Source organism: Heterodontus francisci, chromosome 2 (genome assembly GCF_036365525.1).
Source record: "Heterodontus francisci isolate sHetFra1 chromosome 2, sHetFra1.hap1, whole genome shotgun sequence".
NCBI classification, from domain to species: domain Eukaryota; kingdom Metazoa; phylum Chordata; class Chondrichthyes; order Heterodontiformes; family Heterodontidae; genus Heterodontus; species Heterodontus francisci.
In genome coordinates this window covers 113,698,821-113,718,799 of record NC_090372.1, presented here as the reverse complement: position 1 = coordinate 113,718,799, position 19,979 = coordinate 113,698,821, and the positions used below count along the sequence as shown (strand labels likewise).

Genomic DNA, 19,979 nt, shown 5'->3' with positions numbered 1-19,979 from the left:
GAGGAACCGGTGGGCAGTATTTCGCTAGAGAGATTAAGGTTTTTCATCTGTTTATCTTGGCCAGGAGTATAAATTTATGCCTTTTTCCCCAGGGTAACTGGCAGAATAACTCAAAAAATAAACTTTAATAAGTATGTTTATTATCCTAATGCATGACAATAAACATCCACCGCTCATAATATTGAAACAACTTGGTTTAAAGACTTAAATAAAGTAATCCAGTAAAACTAATTGAAACTGCATTATATGGCACTAAAAAAGATTTGCTTAAATGCTGAAAGTACACAACACATCCATCATGTCTCGGGGTAAGATAGGTTACTGTTTCTGGTGTAGCTTCTGCAAATAATATTTATACTGACCTTTCTCCATCTCAGTATTAACTTACAATGCAAGCTATTTATTGCTACCAGTCAGATCATTCAAATAATTTTCTCTCACTGTTGAAACAGTTGATATGAATGGGTTGTAGGTATGCCAAATATTTCAATTGCTGCCTAAGGTGCTGAAGTAGTATCATATTTAATCAGAGCTCTGTATTTGATATAAACACGTAAATGATGAGCATTATTTTAATTGCAACAGTTTTTTTTTGAAGCGTTTTGCTACTTTACAGCCAATAAAGTGCTTTTTGAAGTGAATTCACTATTGTAATCCAGGGAAATGCAGCAGCCAATTTTCATACAGCAAGGTCCCACAAACAGCAATGCGATGAGGACCAGATCATCTTTATTTTTGTGTTGGTTGAGGGATGACTATTGACCAGAACAGCCAAAGAAATCCCATGCTCCTCTTGGAATAGAGCCATGGGATCTTTTATGTCCACCTGAGAGGGCAGACAGAACTTTGTTTTAATGTCTCATCAGAAAGATGGAATATTTTGGAAGTGGAATGTGCTATCAATTTTAAAGTAGTTACCTTTCTATTTAGTATCCCACTGATTTTCCTTGTGAGAAAGCAGCCTGCCAGAGGCATTTGATCTCCCTAGCCTGGGTGGAGGAGGGGAAACCATTTTGTGTTGTATGTGTCTGCTCTATCTTCAGCACTTGTGTCCTGGTTACCAAGCATTTTAATTGCTTTTAAAGTGCTGATGTGTAGAAAGAGGAGGGAATGTTGATAATGAGACAAACCTGACATATATCTCACCTGACCTGGTCTTTTGTAGTCAGCACACCTGCTGTGGCTGATGTCTAGCAGGCTGTTTTAGGAATTTGTCTTCTGATGTGAGAGGTTTTGAGAAGTTTATTTTTTCTGATGTTTGAGAGAGTGTTTCAATTCCTTCCAGAACTCCAAAATGTTAAATCAGTTGTGAAGTTGAATTTCAAGACACAAATGCCCTGAAATTCCATTCCAAGGTCAGAACAGAGGTTGGTTGAATTGCTTGATGGGGACACAACTTTGGGTGGAACTCCGTTTCAGTGGGATTCTGCCCAGGTAAAAATGCAGTAAATTCTGTCCAGTGGAGGTGGAAGGTGGAGAACACTATGGCTAGCTTTCATTATGTCAGTGGGTGAGATTATATCTGGGATTTCTGCCCATTACATCCTTTTTAAGGCCTCAGTAGAACTCTTGCCATTAAGAGCTGGCATTTATTTCATTTGAGGTCCAAAGGAAGGTCCCAGTGGCATATACCAATGTCCAGTTGCACCTCTATAACAAATGCCCCTTCAACAATCATGTAAAATGACCCCTATCTCTGGAAATTAGGACTAGGTCAACGGTCTTCACGTTAGGTGTATGGGCCCCACTGTATTTGCATCAGTGGAGTGGGCCCAACATAATTTTGACTGCTGTATAACAAAAATGTAAAACATTGTTTAATTTGCTAAAAGCTTATGCCACATTACTTTTGTAGGGTTGTCTCCTACTGCAAGAATAGTGTTGACTGGTATAGGGTCAGTGTCATTGCCTGGTAATTGCTGGCATGTTCCATTGTGCTGTGACCGATGCCATAAAGCAACTTGGTAAATATTTACACCAGTGTATTTTCTGGAGGAACTTATCACTGGAACAAGGGAGACATGATGCGCTCGGCAGTTTGAAATTTTGTAGGTGGGAACCCTAGTTTTAAAATTTCTGCTTCACCTTGATCTTCTGTTTCATTCCCTAGGGTAAGTTATTAGAAAGGCATTGAGGTTTGTGCATCTGTTTTAAAAAAAAAAAGTATATGAAATATAGTAAATGTGATAAATAATAGACCTTCCGTGGTGTTCTTTGTGCTGAATTGGAAGATATGTTGTTGTATGCTATGTAGCATACAATGTAACATTAGGACCACTGGTTTATAATTTGAATGTCCAATTCTCCTTTTATTATTTTAGGAATGTTAGTGACATTTTCAGGCTTAACTAGCAGAATTGTCCATATTTGTAAGGAATTGTAAATTTGTGTAAATTTTGCTATTAACTTTTTTTAACTGTAGTTTATCTCTTTAGAGGTACAGGATGAAGGGGAAGATGTTGTAGAAACTGCAGCAATAGTTGGGCGCAGTGTGGGTTGGTTGTGAGGTTTTTGAGGGCTCTGGAAGAATGAGGAGGGTGTTGCATGATGTAGAAGGATTGGGATGGGCTTATGAGGCTGAGAGAGGATTGGGCAAGGAATCTTGAAGTCTTGGGAGCATTGGGTGGAGACTCCTTGCTGTAGCAATGGTGAAAGGATGAGTTTGGATTGTGGCAGCACTGGGATGGCAGTGATGAAGTGTGGAGGCATTGGAGAGGGGGTCATTAATGTGGGATCTTTTGGGTTGGCGGAGTGATGGTTTATGGCTGCCACTGATTTCCCTCTTAGGTTGACAATGGAGGGAAAGGTATGTGTGTTGGAGGAGGGAGGTAGTGAGGAGGATGATACAATGCTTAGGTTGGGGGAGCCAACTCTGGTGGAAAGGAAAGACTTTTTCATGTTGCTCACCATCAGAGCTTATTTCTTTCTTAAAATTATGTGCACCGTAACAGACGGTTGAACAAGAAGGTGTATACAACTTGCCATGAGCTGCCTCATATGCTCACCTACCCAATGGCAAGTAATGAAGACAGTGGCTGATTGCAGAAGTATAGATTATAGGTTTGGTTACAGTCATGTTCAGTCATGTTGTGGAAAATTCAAGGTTACAGTATGCTACTAAGAGTTGTTGAAGCATGATGACATTGCGTATAGATTTGCATGCTGTCAATTACTTTTGAAGCTGGTTTTAAAAAAACAAGCTGTTTTTCTCTTGTCACTTTCCTATACTTACAATTACTCATGAAACAATACGCTGAAGATGTAGAACAGAAATCTGTGAACAAGGTGCCTCTTGTATACTCTGGCATTAAAACAATAGCGAAATCAAGTGCGGGTGAGTATGAATTAATTGATGCGTTTCTATCCATTTGTAATTTTTGTTTGTGTTATGGATGCTTGTAGTTTGATTTTCCAGATGTCGTCAAATAACTAAAAGGAATTAATGAAGATTTTAGCTTCAGGAGGACTGAAACAAATTTCCAATCCAAACATCAGGTTTCTTCATTGGGCCACAGTTTGGATCAGGAATATTGAAATTGGCTTAATTTTAACTATCCAGAAACACAAACTGCATAACTCAGTCATACATAGTGGCAACTATTTTTAAAATTTAAGATTTTCCATTTTTGGTTTATAACAGGTCGGTAGCTAAGAAATCTAGAAACGAGAACATTTTAACACACCTTTTTATACCTGTGTTGAATTTATGCAGTCCTATTTTCCTGCTTTACAAGTTTAACTTGTTTTTGATTGGTTATTACACCTCTTGAGAACAAGCACACTTCCAATTTAATTAGATGTACAATTTTTGGTGTAAGTAGAACCTCAAGGTCCTTCTATTCTTTGATTCTGTTTTCATTGTCTGATATCTACACCATTGCGTTTTAGAGGATAGCAGTGACTGGCCAGAATTTTCCCTGCACTTGGAGTTGGGTTTTGAGGTTAGAGGCTGGGAAAGTGGCTTAAAGACGCATCGAACTGGCTCACTGATGTGTTCCTGCCTCTCTGCACTTTTACCAAGAGCAGCATCGCAGTGCTGTTGTCTGCCTGCCTGGCAGCAGCAGGAAGCCAAATAAGGGAGATGATTAGGCACTAATTTTTGCACACAATTCCAATTTTGCCAGAGACACCGGGACCCCTGAAGTGTGTGTGACTCTCCAGCACAAAGGAGGCAAGTGCACAGCAGGAGGGCCCAGTGGCTCCAAGTTTACACAAAATTGGTAAATACTCGGAAGACAATGGGAAACCTGTGATCATGGGTCGACAGAGGCCTGCAATTACAGAAGTCTCTTTTGGAGCCTGCTCCCACTGAGAGTGCTGGGGATTAAGAAAATCATTCTGACCCCTTCCTCCTCACTTTTTGGTGATCTCTCTTGTGCCCCAGTCTCCCTCACATGCTGGCTCCTGATTGGCACTCCCACCTGCCCGCCATCCCTAATCGGATGGCGAAAGTGGAGGCAACCTACCATTTGGCCGCCTCCCATAAAATTAAGCCAGTGGGCGTGTTACTGAAACGTGAGGAGTCGGGACCTGGAAATTGACCCACTGTTGGGTTCCCAATGCTCGTGGCAAAATTCAGCCCTCTGTTTCTGCAGTGCCTAAGTGTTACTAAAAATCAGCCAAAAAGATGGGGAGTTGTTACTCTTAAAGTAAAACTTATTTATTTATTTAGAGATAAAGCATTGAAACAGCCCCTTTCGGCCCACCGAGTCTGTGCCGACCAACAACCACCCATTTATATACTAACCCTGCAGTAATCCCATATTCCCTACCACCTACCTACACTAGGGGCAATTTACAATGGCCAATTTACCTATCACCTGCAAGTCTTTGGCTGTGGGAGGAAACCGGAGCACCCGGCGAAAACCCACACAGTCACAGGACGAACTTGCAAACTCCGCACAGACAGTACCCAGAACCCTGGAGCTGTGAGGCTGCGGTGCTAACCACTGCGCCGCCCTGAAACATGTTTGTAATGAAGCCATAGATTTAATTATAGATCTGTTAGAAATTCTTGACACTCGAGGATGTGAGGTCTACTGTAATATAAAGTGGGCATATGCTTCAAGAGTATTTGCATATTTTTATAATGTGCTCATTTTACTTGACTAATTTTCAGTTAGTATTCTCATACTTTCTCAATACATTTGTAATTATTTATTAGAATATTTACAACTTCAGAAGTTTTTTTTTTGCTGTGCTGCTCTGTTCTGTTTCTCCATTTACAAATAGTATTTTTTTTAGTACTAATTTGTGACAATTTTGTTGATCCTTAATAGTTAAAATGGTTTGCAGGTTTGCATCTCTTGTAAAGGAAACATTTTATATATCTAGTTTGTGTGTGTGTGTAGTATAATCCTTTTCTGTAAACCGTGTCAGTTACCATGTGCACATGGGAGAAGATCCAGACTTCAAAGATGAGTAGCTGGATTTTTTTTTAGTGTGGGGCAACTTTACTTGTCTGATCATCTGGCGGGACACTCTGGTATTAGCTGGATGTGGTCTGTTTATATTGGGGTAGGCGTATATCCTAGTGAATATACTAGAGAGCAATGAGATTGGAGTCTATGACTACAGGTGTCTGTTATGACAACTTTAAGGGTTGCAAGTAACCAAATTTTTTAAGAGGAAAGAGACCATGTTACTTGGGTACTTACTTTAAATCACAGAAGTTAAGAAGACACCTATTTTGATAGTGTTTTGTTTTATATATACCATGTGTAGGATTTAAGCAGTTTATCTACCAGCATGTAGTTTAAAATGCTTTGATTTTCCAGATGTAAATATTCCATCTTTCAAAACCTTGTTTCAGGAATACAATGACAGGCCCTTTCTATCCACTAGCGCTATCCAAATCACATGTTTAAGTATATTTATTTATATGCATGGAATATTTGCGATCAATGTTATCCACAATCAAGAGCCCAACATTTTTCTCACAAGTAATGTATTTTTTAATCTGCTTCAACAAGGCAAAATAACATTAGTCCAGGATCCAGAACAGTCCTGCAAACATTCCTGCATTTGTCACAAGTGAGGCTGTGTGATGAACATCCTGGGATTTCCTCAAGATCTTTTGAGATACAAGCAACTAAATTTAATATTTGTGCTTTCATTTGAATAAATCAGAAAAATAATTGGTTGTAACTGTCAATTATTGCATTTAAGTGTCACCTATTGCATAACAAGTGATCTAGTTTAACAACAATAATTTATATTAAATAGCATGTTTAACATAATAAAATGTCCCAAGGCGCTTTAGAGGGACGTAAGACGACAAAATTTGACAACTAATCAACATAAGGAGATTTTTTTAAAAACACATTCAAAGAGGTAGGCTTTAAGGAGCGTCTTAAAGTAGGAAAGAGGAAGAGAAGCGGTGAGGTTTAGAGAGGGAGTTCCAGAGTTTGAGGCCTGGTGGCCAATGATGGAGGAAAGGAAATCAGGAATTCACAAGAGGCCAGTATTGAAGGAACACAGAGTTTTCAGAGGATTGGAGGAGGTTACATAAATCCCTCCATGGGTTCTCCCCTATTTAACACAAGGATGAGAATTCTAAATCTTGAGATGGTGATAGACTAGCAATCAATGTAAGCAAGTGAGTACAGGGGTGCTGAATGAATGGGAATTGGTGCGAGTTAGGATATGGGCAGCAGAGTTTTTAACAGCCTCCAGTTTACAGAGGGTGCAAGGTGGGGACTGGCAAGGAGAGCCTTGGAATAGTTGAGTCTAGAGGTAACAAAAGAATGGATGAGTGCGTTATGTGGAAAGGTTTAAAACATTTTGAAGCACCGTTTCAATTTTTTATTAATGGTTTTTTCCATTATCAGAAAGAAAAACAGAGTGCTATAAGCATGGCTGGACTGGGTCTGATCGACAGACAGATTTTATTAGGTACCAGAGTGAGGAGCGATGCTTGGCTCTGCAACTTTGCGGCTGGATCCAGAAGGGACCAGAGATTGATGTGGGTCCCTTCCTGAACTCATTAGAGCAAGGAGAAGAATGGGAACGGGCTGCTGCTGTCGCACTTTTTAACCTTGACATTCGAAGAGCTATAGAGATTCTCAATAAGGGAGCTGCTTTGGGAAAAGGTATATGATTCATCTGCTTTTACATTGTTTCAAGCTAATCAGTCATTACATATATAAGATTTTTGTGATGCATCTTGTATTGTTGCTGTAGTTTCATTCAGTGAGGGCAAACGAGAATGCGCATCAATTTGCTTTGAGTAACCAAATAAGGAGGATGCAGGATAGATACTCTCGCCTGTGGGAAGGGATTTAGAAATTTTGCCAACTTCCAGATTTAGGCCGAGAGTTTTTGCCAGAAATGAGCCAAACCTATGTAAAAATCGCAGAATTTTAAGCGCAAGTTACTTTGAATGTAAGTCGAATTTCCATGATCTTTCACATCTTAAAAAAAAAAATTGGCTGCAAGGAGACCCACTCAGAAAACTGGCCACACCCCCAGATCGAAATAAGGAGCATGCTGAGTTTTCACCAATTACGCCTGTTTACAACGTTCGAGGAGGCTCTTCAAATTATACTTTTTTTTTTGGCAAAAAGGCACACTTAAAAGTTTTTAGATGCTAAATATTTTGGTAAGAAACTGACCAGTGTACACCAGTAAAACTAGTAAATGATTCAGTGTAGTTTTAAATAATTATTAGTGATTTTCTCAAATCAGGTTATTCACATGTGGCAAGATGGAGACACATTAAAAATGCATATTTTTTTGTGAAACCCATTTTCATTTATTAATAAAACTGCACCAGGTTACCACTCTTAAATACAATGAACATTTTCAGTGCAAAGAAAAATAATAAACTATTATTTTCATGGAAGGTTTTACGTTTGTGATTTAACAAATGAGTTTGAGCAGAAATTTGACTAACTTCATTTGGGAAAACCAGCACAATTTGCACCTAGGTTGGTGATTGCACCCAACGCAGAAATTTGACCTCTTAGAATCTTTCTTGAAGGCAATATTTGTGTATGTATCAATTATACACTTGCCACCAATGTTCACTAAAATGTTGTTGTTGTGCTCGGCCAGTTTCTTTCAATGTTACCTTTAAATTTTTTTGCATGGCTTTCACAAAGGGCAAGGCCTACGTCGTACCTTCCATGCTGCTGCGTGGTTATGTGCGCCGTGTAGTGGGAACATTGCTCCCCAACACTTAAATCTGGCAGCACCTCCAATAGTGCAGAACTTTGTGCTGGACTGTAGTGCCATTAGGTTATGTGGCCACGTCTGTGGAGTGGGATTTTAACCCGCAACCTTCTAACTTAAAAGATGAGAGTATTAACACTGAGCCAAGGCTGACATATCATTTTGTAAAAGAATACTCCAAAGTGATATTATAAATTATGTTTTCTCATTAATTTGAAAATACACCCATTTTAAAAAAACTCATGAGACGGGTGTTTTTTTTTTGTGTTTCTACGGGCCCAGGATTCTGGCAAAAGTGGCCACTGGTGCTGACCCCACCAAAGCATCAGGGGAAGCACATCTTGTACAAGTATGCTCACTGGGTATAAATGCCATTAGGAGTGCAACATGGGAAGTCCCAGAGGCTCCAAAATATGGTAAATGGTAAACCTTTAAAGACCCTGAAAGTGTACCCATCAGTAAGAGGCTGAAATAAAGGCAAAAATGTTTCAATCTTTGGAGGTCCAAGCTACAGTTTAGACCTAGAATTCCCACGTGGGCTTGCATCCGCTTAACTCCTCGGTTTACAGACCCATCGATGCCTTGCTCGGCCGAGGAAACTACTAGACTGGGAGTCGTCTTCTCCAGTTGTCCCCTCGAACATCAGTGTTCTTGTTTGAGCGGGTGGAGACTCCAGCATAAACAAAGCACCGTAGAAGTGGGCAAGATAGTGTCAGACCTTGTGTTTCCAGACTTCCTGCTGGACTTGTCAGAAGGCACTGGAAGGCTGTGGATTTTCAGCCCCAATATTTGTTGGCTTTATCTTCATGCATGCAAGATCTGTGGCAAAAATGTCAGCCCTAATTTGGATAGTTAATAAGTTGATGAAGAATGGGAGGGAAGTATTTTTCATATGGACTTTAACAAAGCTATTAGGTTTAAATTTTCTTTTTTGAACAAAATAAATCAAAGGTAACTTATAATGAATCCTTTGTGATTTTCAGGAGATTTGAACCTGAATGTTGTAGCTATGGCACTGTCAGGTTATACAGATGAAAAGAATTCTCTGTGGCGAGAAATGTGTAGCTCTCTAAGGCTGCAGTTAAATAATCCTTATCTATGTGTCATGTTTGCCTTTCTGACTAGTGAACCAGGGTCATATGATGGTGTGCTGGTAAGTTCTGTCTGCCTATCATTTCATGTTTACAATTTTGACCACTGATATTTTTGTAAACCAATTATTTTGTCAAATAGTAACACTTTTTTATTCTTCATTTTAGTATGAGAGCAGTGTAGCGGTACGTGATAGAGTGGCCTTCGCTAATATGTTTCTAAATGACACCCAGGTGAGTATAAATATGATAATACATACTTTGAATCCATTTAAAATGTCATGATTTTATGCTGGGCTCTACTATATAGTTGAGGATGAAGATAATCATGGATTTTCCTCATCCTCCTGTTAGTATGCCTGATAGTCTACCAAAACTCTCAGCTAGATTTGGTAGGGCCTGTAAAGCTTTGCTTTTTACTGTAGGATACGGGACTACCTACCTCTTTCAGTAGCCTGCTGCTTTTGGAGTTTAGCATGCAGGTAACCCTATGTTATAGCTTTACCGGGTTGGTACCTCATTCTAAAGTATGCCTGGTGCTGATTCTGGTACACCTTTTTTGCATCCTGCATAAGAACTAGGAGCAGGAGTAGGCCATATGATTGCTTGAGCCTGCTCTGCCATTCAGTAAGATCAGGGCTGATCTTTGGCCTCAACTCCACTTTACTGCCCAACATCCTTTATCTCTTGATTTGTCTTAGTGTCCAAAAATGTATCTGTCTCAACAACTGAGCATCCACCACCCTCTGGAGTAGAAAATTCTAAAGATTCACAACCCTCAGTAAAGAAGTTCTTCCTCATCTCAGCCTTAAATTATCAACCCTTATCCTGAGACTATGTCCCCTAGTTCTAGACTCTCCAACCAAAGGAAACAACTGCTCAGGATCTACCCTGTCAAGCCCCTTCAGAGTCTTCTGATGAAAGGTCACAGATCTGAAACGTTGACTCTGTTTCTCTCTCCACAGATGCTGCCTGACCTGCTGAGTATTTCCAGCACTTTCTGTTGTTATTCCCTTCAGAATTTTGTATGTTTCAATGAGATTGCCTTTCATTCTTCTAAACTCTAGAGAGTACAGACCCATTCTACTCAACCTCTCATTATAGACACCCTCTCAGACCAGGAATGAACCTGGTCACCTGTAGTGAACCTTCATTGTATCGCCTCCAAGACAAGTATATCCTTCCTTCGAGAAGGAGATCAAAACTGTGCACAATACTCCATGTGTGGTCTCACTAAAACCCTGTACAACTGTAGCAAGACTTCCTTTCTCTTGTACTCCAACCCCCTTGCAATATGCCAGTTGCCTTCCTAATTGCTTGCTGTACCTGCATGCTAACTTCCTGTGTTTCTGATACAAGGACACGCAAATCTCTCAACACCAACATTTAAAAGTGTCTCCCAGTTTAAAAAGGTATTCTGCTTTGCTTCCTACCAAAGTGAATAAGTTCACATTTCCCCACGTTATACTGCCATTTCCCCACGTTATACTGCATCTGCCACCTTATTGCCCACTCGGAGCAGACTCGGAGGGCGGAGTTCCAGAGCGGTGAGTATATAAAAAAAACTTACCTCGGGGATTCTCGGAGCAGACTCGGAGGGCGGAGTTCCGGAGCGGTGAGTATATAAAAAATCCTCGGGGATTCTCGGAGCAGACTCGGAGGGCGGAGTTCCGGAGCGGTGAGTATATAAAAAACCTCGGGGATTCTCGGAGCAGACTCAGAGGGCGGAGTTCCGGAGCGGTGAGTATATAAAAAAAACCTCGGGGATTCTCGGAGCAGACTCGGAGGGCGGAGTTCCGGAGCGGTGAGTATATAAAAAACCTCGGGGATTCTCGGAGCAGACTCGGAGGGTGGAGTTCCGGAGCGGTGAGTATACAGAGTAAGTTACCTCGGGTGGAAAAAAAACTGAAAACGTGACGTCACAGGAAAGCTGTGACCTGATTGGCTGGTAGGGAATCTGTACCGAATTTGAAAATAAAACTGATAAAAATTGATTAAAACACTAATTAACTAATTAATAAGTAGAGTAACTAAACCAGAGGGAGGAGATTACTGTATTTAGATAGCATTTAATATTTATTGTAGAAATCTAGCACTAGGGACCACATAGTGAAGTGTATCATAATTTAGTAAGGATTTAATAAGTATTTATTTTACATCAATTAACTAATTAGTGATAGAAATGACAGTTAGAGGGGTGAAGTGCTTCATCTGTGAGATGTGGGAAGTCCGTGACGCTTCCAGCGTTCCGGACGACTACATCTGCAGGAAGTGTACCCAGTTGCAGCTCCTCACAGACCGCATGGATCGGTTGGAGCGGCAACTGGATGCACTTAGGAGCATGCAGGTGGCGGAAAACGTCATAGATAGGAGTTTTAGAGAAGTGGTTACACCCAAGGTGCAGGCAGATAGATGGGTGACCGCTAGAAGGGGCAGGCAGTCAGTGCAGGAATCCCCTGTGGCTATCCCCCTCTCTGACAAGTATACCGTTTTGGATACTGTTGGGGGGGATGGCCTATCAGGGGAAAACAGCAGCAGCCAGAGCAGTGGCACCACGGCTGGCACTGTTGTTCAGCAGGGAGGGACAAAGCGCAGAAGAGCAATAGTTATAGGGGACTCCGTAGTCAGGGGCACAGATAGGCGCTTCTGTGGACGTGAAAGAGACTCCAGGAAGGTATGTTGCCTCCCTGGTGCCAGGGTCAAGGATGTCTCTGAACGGACAGAGGGCATTCTGAAGGGGGAGGGTGAACAGCCAGAGGTTGTGGTACACATCGGTACCAACGACATAGGCAGGAAGAGTGATGAGGTCCTGCAGGGGGAGTTTAGGGAGTTGGGTAGTAAGTTAAAAAAACAGGACCTCCAGGGTTGTAATCTCTGGATTACTCCCTGTGCCACGTGCCAGTGAGGCTAGAAATAGGAAGATAGTGCAGCTAAACATGTGGCTGAGCAGCTGGTGTAGAAGAGAGGGTTTCAGAACAAGAAGGACGGGTTGCATCTAAACTGGAAGGACACTAATATCCTGGCTGCAAGGTTTGCTAGCGTCACTCGGGAGGGTTTAAACTAGTGTGGCAGGGGGGTGGGAACAAGAGCAGTCGGACAGCTAGTGACGTAAATGAGGAGGACATAGTAAATAAGGCCAGTAGGACTAAGAGGAAGAGCAGGCAGGGAGATGTTGCTGAGCACAGCGGGACTTGTGGTCTGAAGTGCATTTGTTTCAATGCGAGAAGTATAACGGGTAAGGCAGATGAACATAGAGCTTGGATTAGTACTTGGAAATATGATGTTGTTGCTATTACAGAGACTTGGTTGAGGGAAGGGCAGGATTGGCAGCTAAATGTTCCAGGCTTTAGAAGCTTCAGGCGGGATAAAGGGGGATGTAAAAGGGGTGGGGGAGTTGCATTACTGGCTAAGGAGAATATCATAGCTGTAGTGTGGGAGGACACCTCGGAGGGGTCATGCAGCGAGGCAATATGGGTGGAGCTCAGGAATAGGAAGGGTGCAGTCACGATGTTGGGGGTTTACTACAGGCCTCCCAACAGCCAGCGGGAGGTAGAGGAGCAGATATGTAGACAGATTTTTGGAAAGATGTAAAGGTAACAGGGTTGTAGTGGTGGGTGATTTTAACTTCCCCAATATTGACTGGGACTCACTTAGTGCTAGGGGCTTGGATTGGGCACAATTTGTGAGGAGCATCCAGGAGGGCTTCTTGAAACAGTATGTAGATAGTCTTACTAGGGGTGGGGCCATTCTGGACCTGGTATTGGGGAATGAGTCCGGCCAGGTGGTCGAAGTTTCAGTGGGGGAGCATTTCGGGAGCAATGACCATAATTCCATAAGTTTTAAGTTACTTGTGGATAAGGATAAGAGTAGTCCTCGGGTGAAGGTGCTAAATTGGGGGAAGGCTAATTATAACAATATTAGGCAGGAACTGAAGAATTTAGATTGGGGGCGGCTGTTTGAGGGTAAATCAACATCTGACATGTGGGAGTCTTTCAAACATCAGCTGATTAGAATCCAGGACCAGCATGTTCCTGTGAGGAAGAAAGACAAGTTTGGCAAGTTTCGGGAAGCTTGGATAACACGGGATATTGTGAGCCTAGTCAAAAAGGAAAAGGAAGCATTTGTAAGGGCTGGAAGGCTAGGAACAGATGAAGCACTTGAGGAATATAAAGACAGTAGGAAGGAACTTAAGCAAGGAGTTAGGAGGGCTAAAAGGGGTCATGAAAAGTCATTGGCAAACAGGATTAAGGAAAATCCCAAGGCTGTTTATACATATATAAAGAGCAAGAGGGTAACCAGGGAAAAGGTTGGCCCACTCAAGGACAGAGATGGGAATCTGTGTGTGGAGCCAGAGGAAATGGGTGAGGTGCTAAATGAGTACTTTGCATCGGTATTCACCAGGGAGAAGGACTTGGTGGATGATGAGCCTAGGGAAGGGAGTGCAGATAGTCTCAGTGGTTAGCACTGCAGCCTCACAGCTCCAGGGACCCGGGTTCGATTCTGGGCACTGCCTGTGTGGAGTTTGCAAGTTCTCCCTGTGTCTGCGTGGGTTTTCTCCCACAAGCCAAAAGACTTGCAGGTTGGTAGGTAAATTGGCCATTATAAATTGTCACTAGTATAGGTAGGTGGTAGGGAAATATAGGGACAGATGGGGATGTTTGGTAGGAATATGGGATTAGTGTAGGATTAGTATAAATGGGTGGTTGCTGGTCGGCACAGACTCGGTGGGCCGAAGGGCCTGTTTCGGTGCTGTATCTCTAATCTAAAAAAAATCTAATCTCATTATCAAAAAGGAGGAGGTGTTGGGTGTCTTGCAAAGCATTAAGGTAGATAAGTCCCCAGGGCCTGATGGGATCTACCCTAGAATACTGAGGGAGGCAAGGGAAGAAATTGCTGGGGCCTTGACAGAAATCTTTGCATCCTCATTGGCTACAGGTGAGGTCCCAGAAGATTGGAGAATAGCCAATGTTGTTCCTTTGTTTAAGAAGGGTGGTAAGGATAATCCAGGAAATTATAGGCCGGTGAGCCTTACGTCAGTGGTAGGGAAACTATTAGAGAGGATTCTTCGGGACAGGATTTACTCCCATTTGGAAACAAACGATCTTATTAGCGAGAGACAGCATGGTTTTGTGAAGGGAAGGTCGTGTCTTACTAATTTGATTGAGTTTTTTGAGGAAGTGATGAAGATGATTGATGAGGGAAGGGCGTTGGATGTTGTCTATATGGACTTTAGTAAAGCCTTTGTCAAGGTCCCACATGGCAGACTGGTGCAAAAGGTGAAGTCACACTGGATCAGAGGTGAGCTGGCAAGATGGATACAGAACTGGCTCAGTCACAGAAGACAGAGGGTAACAGTGGATGGGTGTTTTTCTGAATGGAGGGATGTGACTAGTGGTGTTCCGCAGGGATCAGTGCTGGGACCTTTGCTGTTTGTAGTATATATAAATGATTTGGAGGAAAATGTAGCTGGTCTGATTAGTAAGTTTGCGGACGACACAAAGGTTGGTGGAGTTGCGGATAGTGATGAGGATTGTCAGAGGATACAGCAGGATATAGATCGGTTGGAGACTTGGGCGGAGAAATGGCAGATGGAGTTTAATCTGGACAAATGTGAGGTAATGCATTTTGGAAGGTCTAATGCAGGTGGGAGTTATACAGTAAATGGCAGAACCCTTAGGAGTATTGACAGGCAGAGAGATCTGGGCGTACAGGTCCACAGGTCACTGAAAGTGGCAACGCAGGTGGATAAGGTAGTCAAGAAGGAATACGGCATGCTTGCCTTCATCGGTCAGGGCATAGAGTATAAAAATTGGCAAGTCATGTTGCAGCTGTACAGAACCTTAGTTAGGCCACACTTAGAATATTGCATGCAATTCTGGTCGCCACACTACCAGAAGGACATGGAGGCTTTGGAGAGGGTACAGAGGAGGTTTACCAGAATGTTGCCTGGTCTGGAGGGCATTAGCTATGAGGAGAGGTTGGAAAAACTCGGATTGTTTTCACTGATACGACGGAGGTGGAGGGGCGACATGATAGAGGTTTACAAAGTTATGAGCGGCATGGACAGAGTGGATAGTCAGAATCTTTTTCTCAGGGTGTAAGAGTCAGTTACTAGGGGATATAGGTTTAAGGTGCGAGGGGCAAAGTTTAGAGGGGATGTGCGAGGCAAGTTTTTTACACAGAGGGTGGTGAGTGCCTGGAACTTGCTGCCAGGGGAGGTGGTGGAAGCAGATACGATAGCGACGTTTAAGAGACATCTTGACAAATATATGAATAGGAAGGGAATAGAGGGATATGGGCCCCGGAAGTGCAGAAGGTGTTAGTTTAGGCAGGCATCAAGATCGGCGCAGGCTTGTAGGGCCGAATGGCCTGTTCCTGTGCTGTACTGTTCTTTGTTGTTCTTGTTCACTCACTTAACCTGTCTATATCCTTTTGCAGACTCTTTGTGTCCTCCTCAGTAACTTCTTAATAACAGATTCCAGCATTTTCCTGATGGCTGATGTCAGTCTAACTGTCCTGTAGTTCCCGTTTTCTCTCCTTGAATAGTGATGTTACATTTGCTATCTTCCAATCTGCTGGGACTGTTCTCGAATCTAGGGAATTTTGGAAGATCACAGCCAGTGCATCCACTCTCTGCAGCCACCACTTTTAGAACTCTAGGATGTAGGCTATCAGGTCCTGGGGATTTGTTGACTTTTAGTCCCGTTAGTTTCTCTAGTACTTTTTTTCTACTGATATTAATTGCATAAAGTTCCGCACCCTCTTTAACCCCTTGGTTCCCCACTATTTTTGGTCTGTTTTTTATATCTTCTACTGTGAAAACAGTTTCAAAATATTAAAAATCTCTGCCATTTCCTCATTCCCATGATAATTTCTCCTATCTCAGCCTCTAAGGGACTAATGTTTACTAATTTAGCTACTTTCCTCCTTTTTACATCCTTGTAGAAGCTCTTACAATCTGTTTTTATATTCTTGCTAGTTTACTCTTATTTATTTTTTCCCTCTTGATCAATTTTTAGTTGTCCTTTGCTGGTTTCTAAAACACTCCCAATCCTCAGGCTTACTACTATTCTTCAACATTATAAGTCTCTTCTTTTAATCTAATACTATCCTTAACTTCTTTAGTCATCCACAGATGGATCATCTTGTAGTGTTCTTGTTTGTCAATGGAATGTATTTTCGTTGAAAATTTTGAATTATTTCTTTAAATGCTTGTCACTGCTTATCTACCTCCATACCTTTTTAATCTATTTTCCCAAACAACCTTAGCTGACTCACCCCTCATACCTATGTAATTGGCTTTACTTAAGTTTTAAGACCTCTGTTTCAGACTTCCATATGTCACACTCAAACTTTGTGAAATCTCTGATAATCAGTATTTGTCTGTCCAGGCTGTTGGTCAGTTTTAGAAGTGTGTCTGTTGGTGGGTTTATTTGGTGGACGGTGCCTGGCACCTGTAGGATCACATTTGGCTAATTAGATATTTTAAAACTTTATTCTAGCAGTCAGGTACTGAGTGTACCGAGTGTAACAATTTTTTGATCTATCTGATACAAGGCACCTGGTGTAAGTTGTTGGGTCCTCTGTTTACACCCAAGTGTGGCTCTTCTAATCTCTGCCATGCAAGTTCTTTCAGGGAAGTTGTTGTTAATTGCAATTTTTAAAACTCATTGTAGTTTGTAGAACCTTGCTGTGCACAAAACTGTTGCCACTTTATCTCAGAACTGCACCAGATAATTAATTCTGTGTGAGGTGCTTTGGGGCATTTGAAAGACACAAGAGACAGCTGAATAGATGGGTTGGCTTGGGAGAAGTGGGAGGGGGTGGCTTGGGGAGGATTGAATGGCTTGGGATGAGATGAAGAAGGTGTGGGAGGGAGGGTTGGCATGGGAAGGGTCATAGAGTCATCGAGTTTTACAGCACAGAAACAGGCCGTTCGGCCCAATGCGCCTGCGCCGACCATCAAGCACCCGTCCTAACTAATCCCATTTCCCTGCACTTGGCCCATAGCCTTGTATGTTACGGCGTTTCAAGTGCTCATCTAAATACTTCTTGAATGTTGAGTGTTCCTGCCTCTGGGTGAAAAAATTCCTCCTCAACTCCCCTCTAAACCTCCTTACCTTAAATCTATGCCCTCTAGTTATTGATACCTCCGCTAAGGTAAAATGTTTCTTCCTATTTATCCTGTCATTGCCCCTCATAATTTTGTATAACCGTAGAATCCCCTACCACTATTTCCCTCTTGTCCCCTTTTCTCCATCCCAGCACAGCTGAGTCAGCCATGACATTCTGGTCATGACTCTCGGTGCATTCTCCAGAGGAACCCTCTCTGTCAGCAGTACTCAGAACTGAATACCGATCAGAAAGTGGGATCTCCTCTGGGGACTCCTGCACTATCTGCCCTGACTTCTTGGTCCGTCCGGCAGCCACCCAGTCATCCCCCGACTGTGCTCACCTAGGCACCGGCTTGACTACCTCCTGAAAAATGCCATCCTCGTAGTCCTCCACCTCGCGGATGCGCCACAGTGCCAGGGGAGGCATGGGATAACATGCGAAAGATGGAATGGCATAGGATGAAGATGGTGAGGGAGGGAATGGCATCGGAGGGGTGGCATGGTAAGTATGGAATAGCTTGGGATGGAGATGGCATGGGAGGAGTGAGGGGATGGCATGAAAGGATGGGATGGGGATGGCATTGGAATGAGGGCATGGGAGGGGTGGATGAGATATGTAATTGGTTAAGTATACTAATTTGACTGCAGATGTTTTGCCGCTCTCTGATAGTTTAATCATAGTATGATCACTCTGCCCCATAGGATCCTTTACCATGAGATTATTAATTAATCCTACCGCATTACACAAAACAAAATAGCCTTATCCCTGGTCGGTTCCATGAAGTATTGTTCTAGGAGTTGTCTTGAAGGCATTCTATGAACTCGTCTTCCGAACTATCTTTGGCAATTTGACTAGTCTATATGAAGATTAAAGTCCCCATGATTATTGCATTATCTTTGTTACAAACTCCTATTATTTCTAGTCTATTACTCTGTCTCAACGGTAAAGCTACTGTTAGGGGGCCTATAAACTGCTCATACAGCGTTTCCTGCCCTTTGTTATTCTTTATCTCCATCCATACTAATAGTAATTCCTGAACTTCGAACCAAGATCTTTCCTCATTACTGTCCTTATGTCATCCTTTATTATCAGGGCGATCCCTCCCTCCTTTTCCTTTCTGCCTGTTTTTTGAAATGTCAAGTTGTCTGGAATATTTCGGTCTTAACCTTGACCACCTTGCAACCATGTCTCTCGAATGGCTATTCGACCAAACCCATTTATCTCTAATTGTGCCATTAGTTGGTCTATCTTATTATGCATTAAAGAGCCTTTAATTTTAAAATAAAAACAAGAAATGCTGGAAATACTCAGCAGGTCTGGCAGCATCTGTGGAGAGAGAAGCAGAGTTAACGTTTCAGGTCAGTGACCCTTCTTCAGAACTCTTCAATTTTAATTTTTTTTTTACCATTAGTCCCTGCTCTGATTTGATGCGCTTTTACCATTAAACTCACTGTCCCTTCCTGTCACATTCTGCTTATCTTTACCCAAATCACAATTCTGCTCTATTGCCTCAACTTTTCTCTTAAGATTTTTAAATTTCCCCTCACCCAACCTATTTACTTCTTTCCCTGCACCCCCCCCCCCCCCCCCCCCCCACTTTTTGGTTTAAATCCCTATTTACAGCCTTAGATATTCAATTCACCAGGACACTGATTCTAGCCCAGCTTAAGTAAAGCCTACCCCAGTGAAACAGCTCCTTTTTTCTCAGTATTGGTGCCAGTGCCCCATGAATTGAAATCCCTTCTTCCCACGCCACTCTTTGAGCTGCGTAATTAACTCTCTGATCTGCTGGACCCTATGTCAGTTGTACATGGCTCAGGTAGTAATCCAGAGATTATTAATTTAGATCTCGCCGTTCAAACTCTGACCACAGGACTTAATTCTTCATTCTATCTATGTTGTTGGTTCCTACATGGGCCCTGACAACTCGATTCGCCTCCTCCCACTCCAATTTCTTCTCCACCAACGACGAGATATCTTGAACTTTGGCACTGGGCAAACAACACAACCTTTGAAATTCCTGGTTGCGGCTGCAGAGAACTGCATCTGTTTCCCTGTCTATACAGTCTCTATCACTACAATATTCCTTTTGACTGCCCCCCCCCCCCCCCCCCCTGCCCCTCTTGCAGTACTTGTTCTTATCCATCCAGTTGGAAAGTACTTCATATCTGTTGGGAAAGATCAAGGGCTAAGGCTCTTCCATCACTCCATCCTGCATTCCCATACCTGCCTGATTCGCACTCGTATCTTCCTGTCCCTGACTATTGGCTAACTCTAAAGTACTGCTTAATCTAAGGGGTGTGACTACTTCCTGGAACAAAGTGTCTGAGTAACTCTTCCTCCTCCCTGATGCCTCACGAAGTCCGAAGCTCTGACTCCAGCCCAACAGTTCTGAGCCAAATTCCTAGAGTTGGAGACACTTTTCGCAGATATGTGAAAGCAAATACTGCAGGTGCTGGAAATCTGAAACAAAAAGTGCTGGAAATACTCAGCAGGTCAGGCAGCATCTGTGGAGAGAGAAACATAGAAACATAGAAAAATAGGAGCAGGAGTGGGACATTCGGCCCTGCGAGCCTGCTCTGCTATTCAATACGATCATGG

The 19,979-nt window shown here is 42.5% G+C and overlaps 1 protein-coding gene across 3 annotated transcripts in view; it reads left to right on the top strand.

Moving 5' to 3' along the window:
• Positions 1 to 19,979, top strand: part of mios (missing oocyte, meiosis regulator, homolog (Drosophila)) — an 89,730-nt gene that overhangs the window by 31,729 nt on the left and 38,022 nt on the right. For all 3 annotated transcript variants that reach the window (XM_068009685.1, XM_068009694.1, XM_068009701.1), the window contains 4 exons: positions 3,239 to 3,334; positions 6,831 to 7,091; positions 9,156 to 9,325; positions 9,432 to 9,497. In XM_068009685.1, coding sequence (XP_067865786.1) covers positions 3,239 to 3,334; positions 6,831 to 7,091; positions 9,156 to 9,325; positions 9,432 to 9,497 — 593 coding nt within the window. The remainder of the gene's footprint in view (positions 1 to 3,238; positions 3,335 to 6,830; positions 7,092 to 9,155; positions 9,326 to 9,431; positions 9,498 to 19,979) is intronic.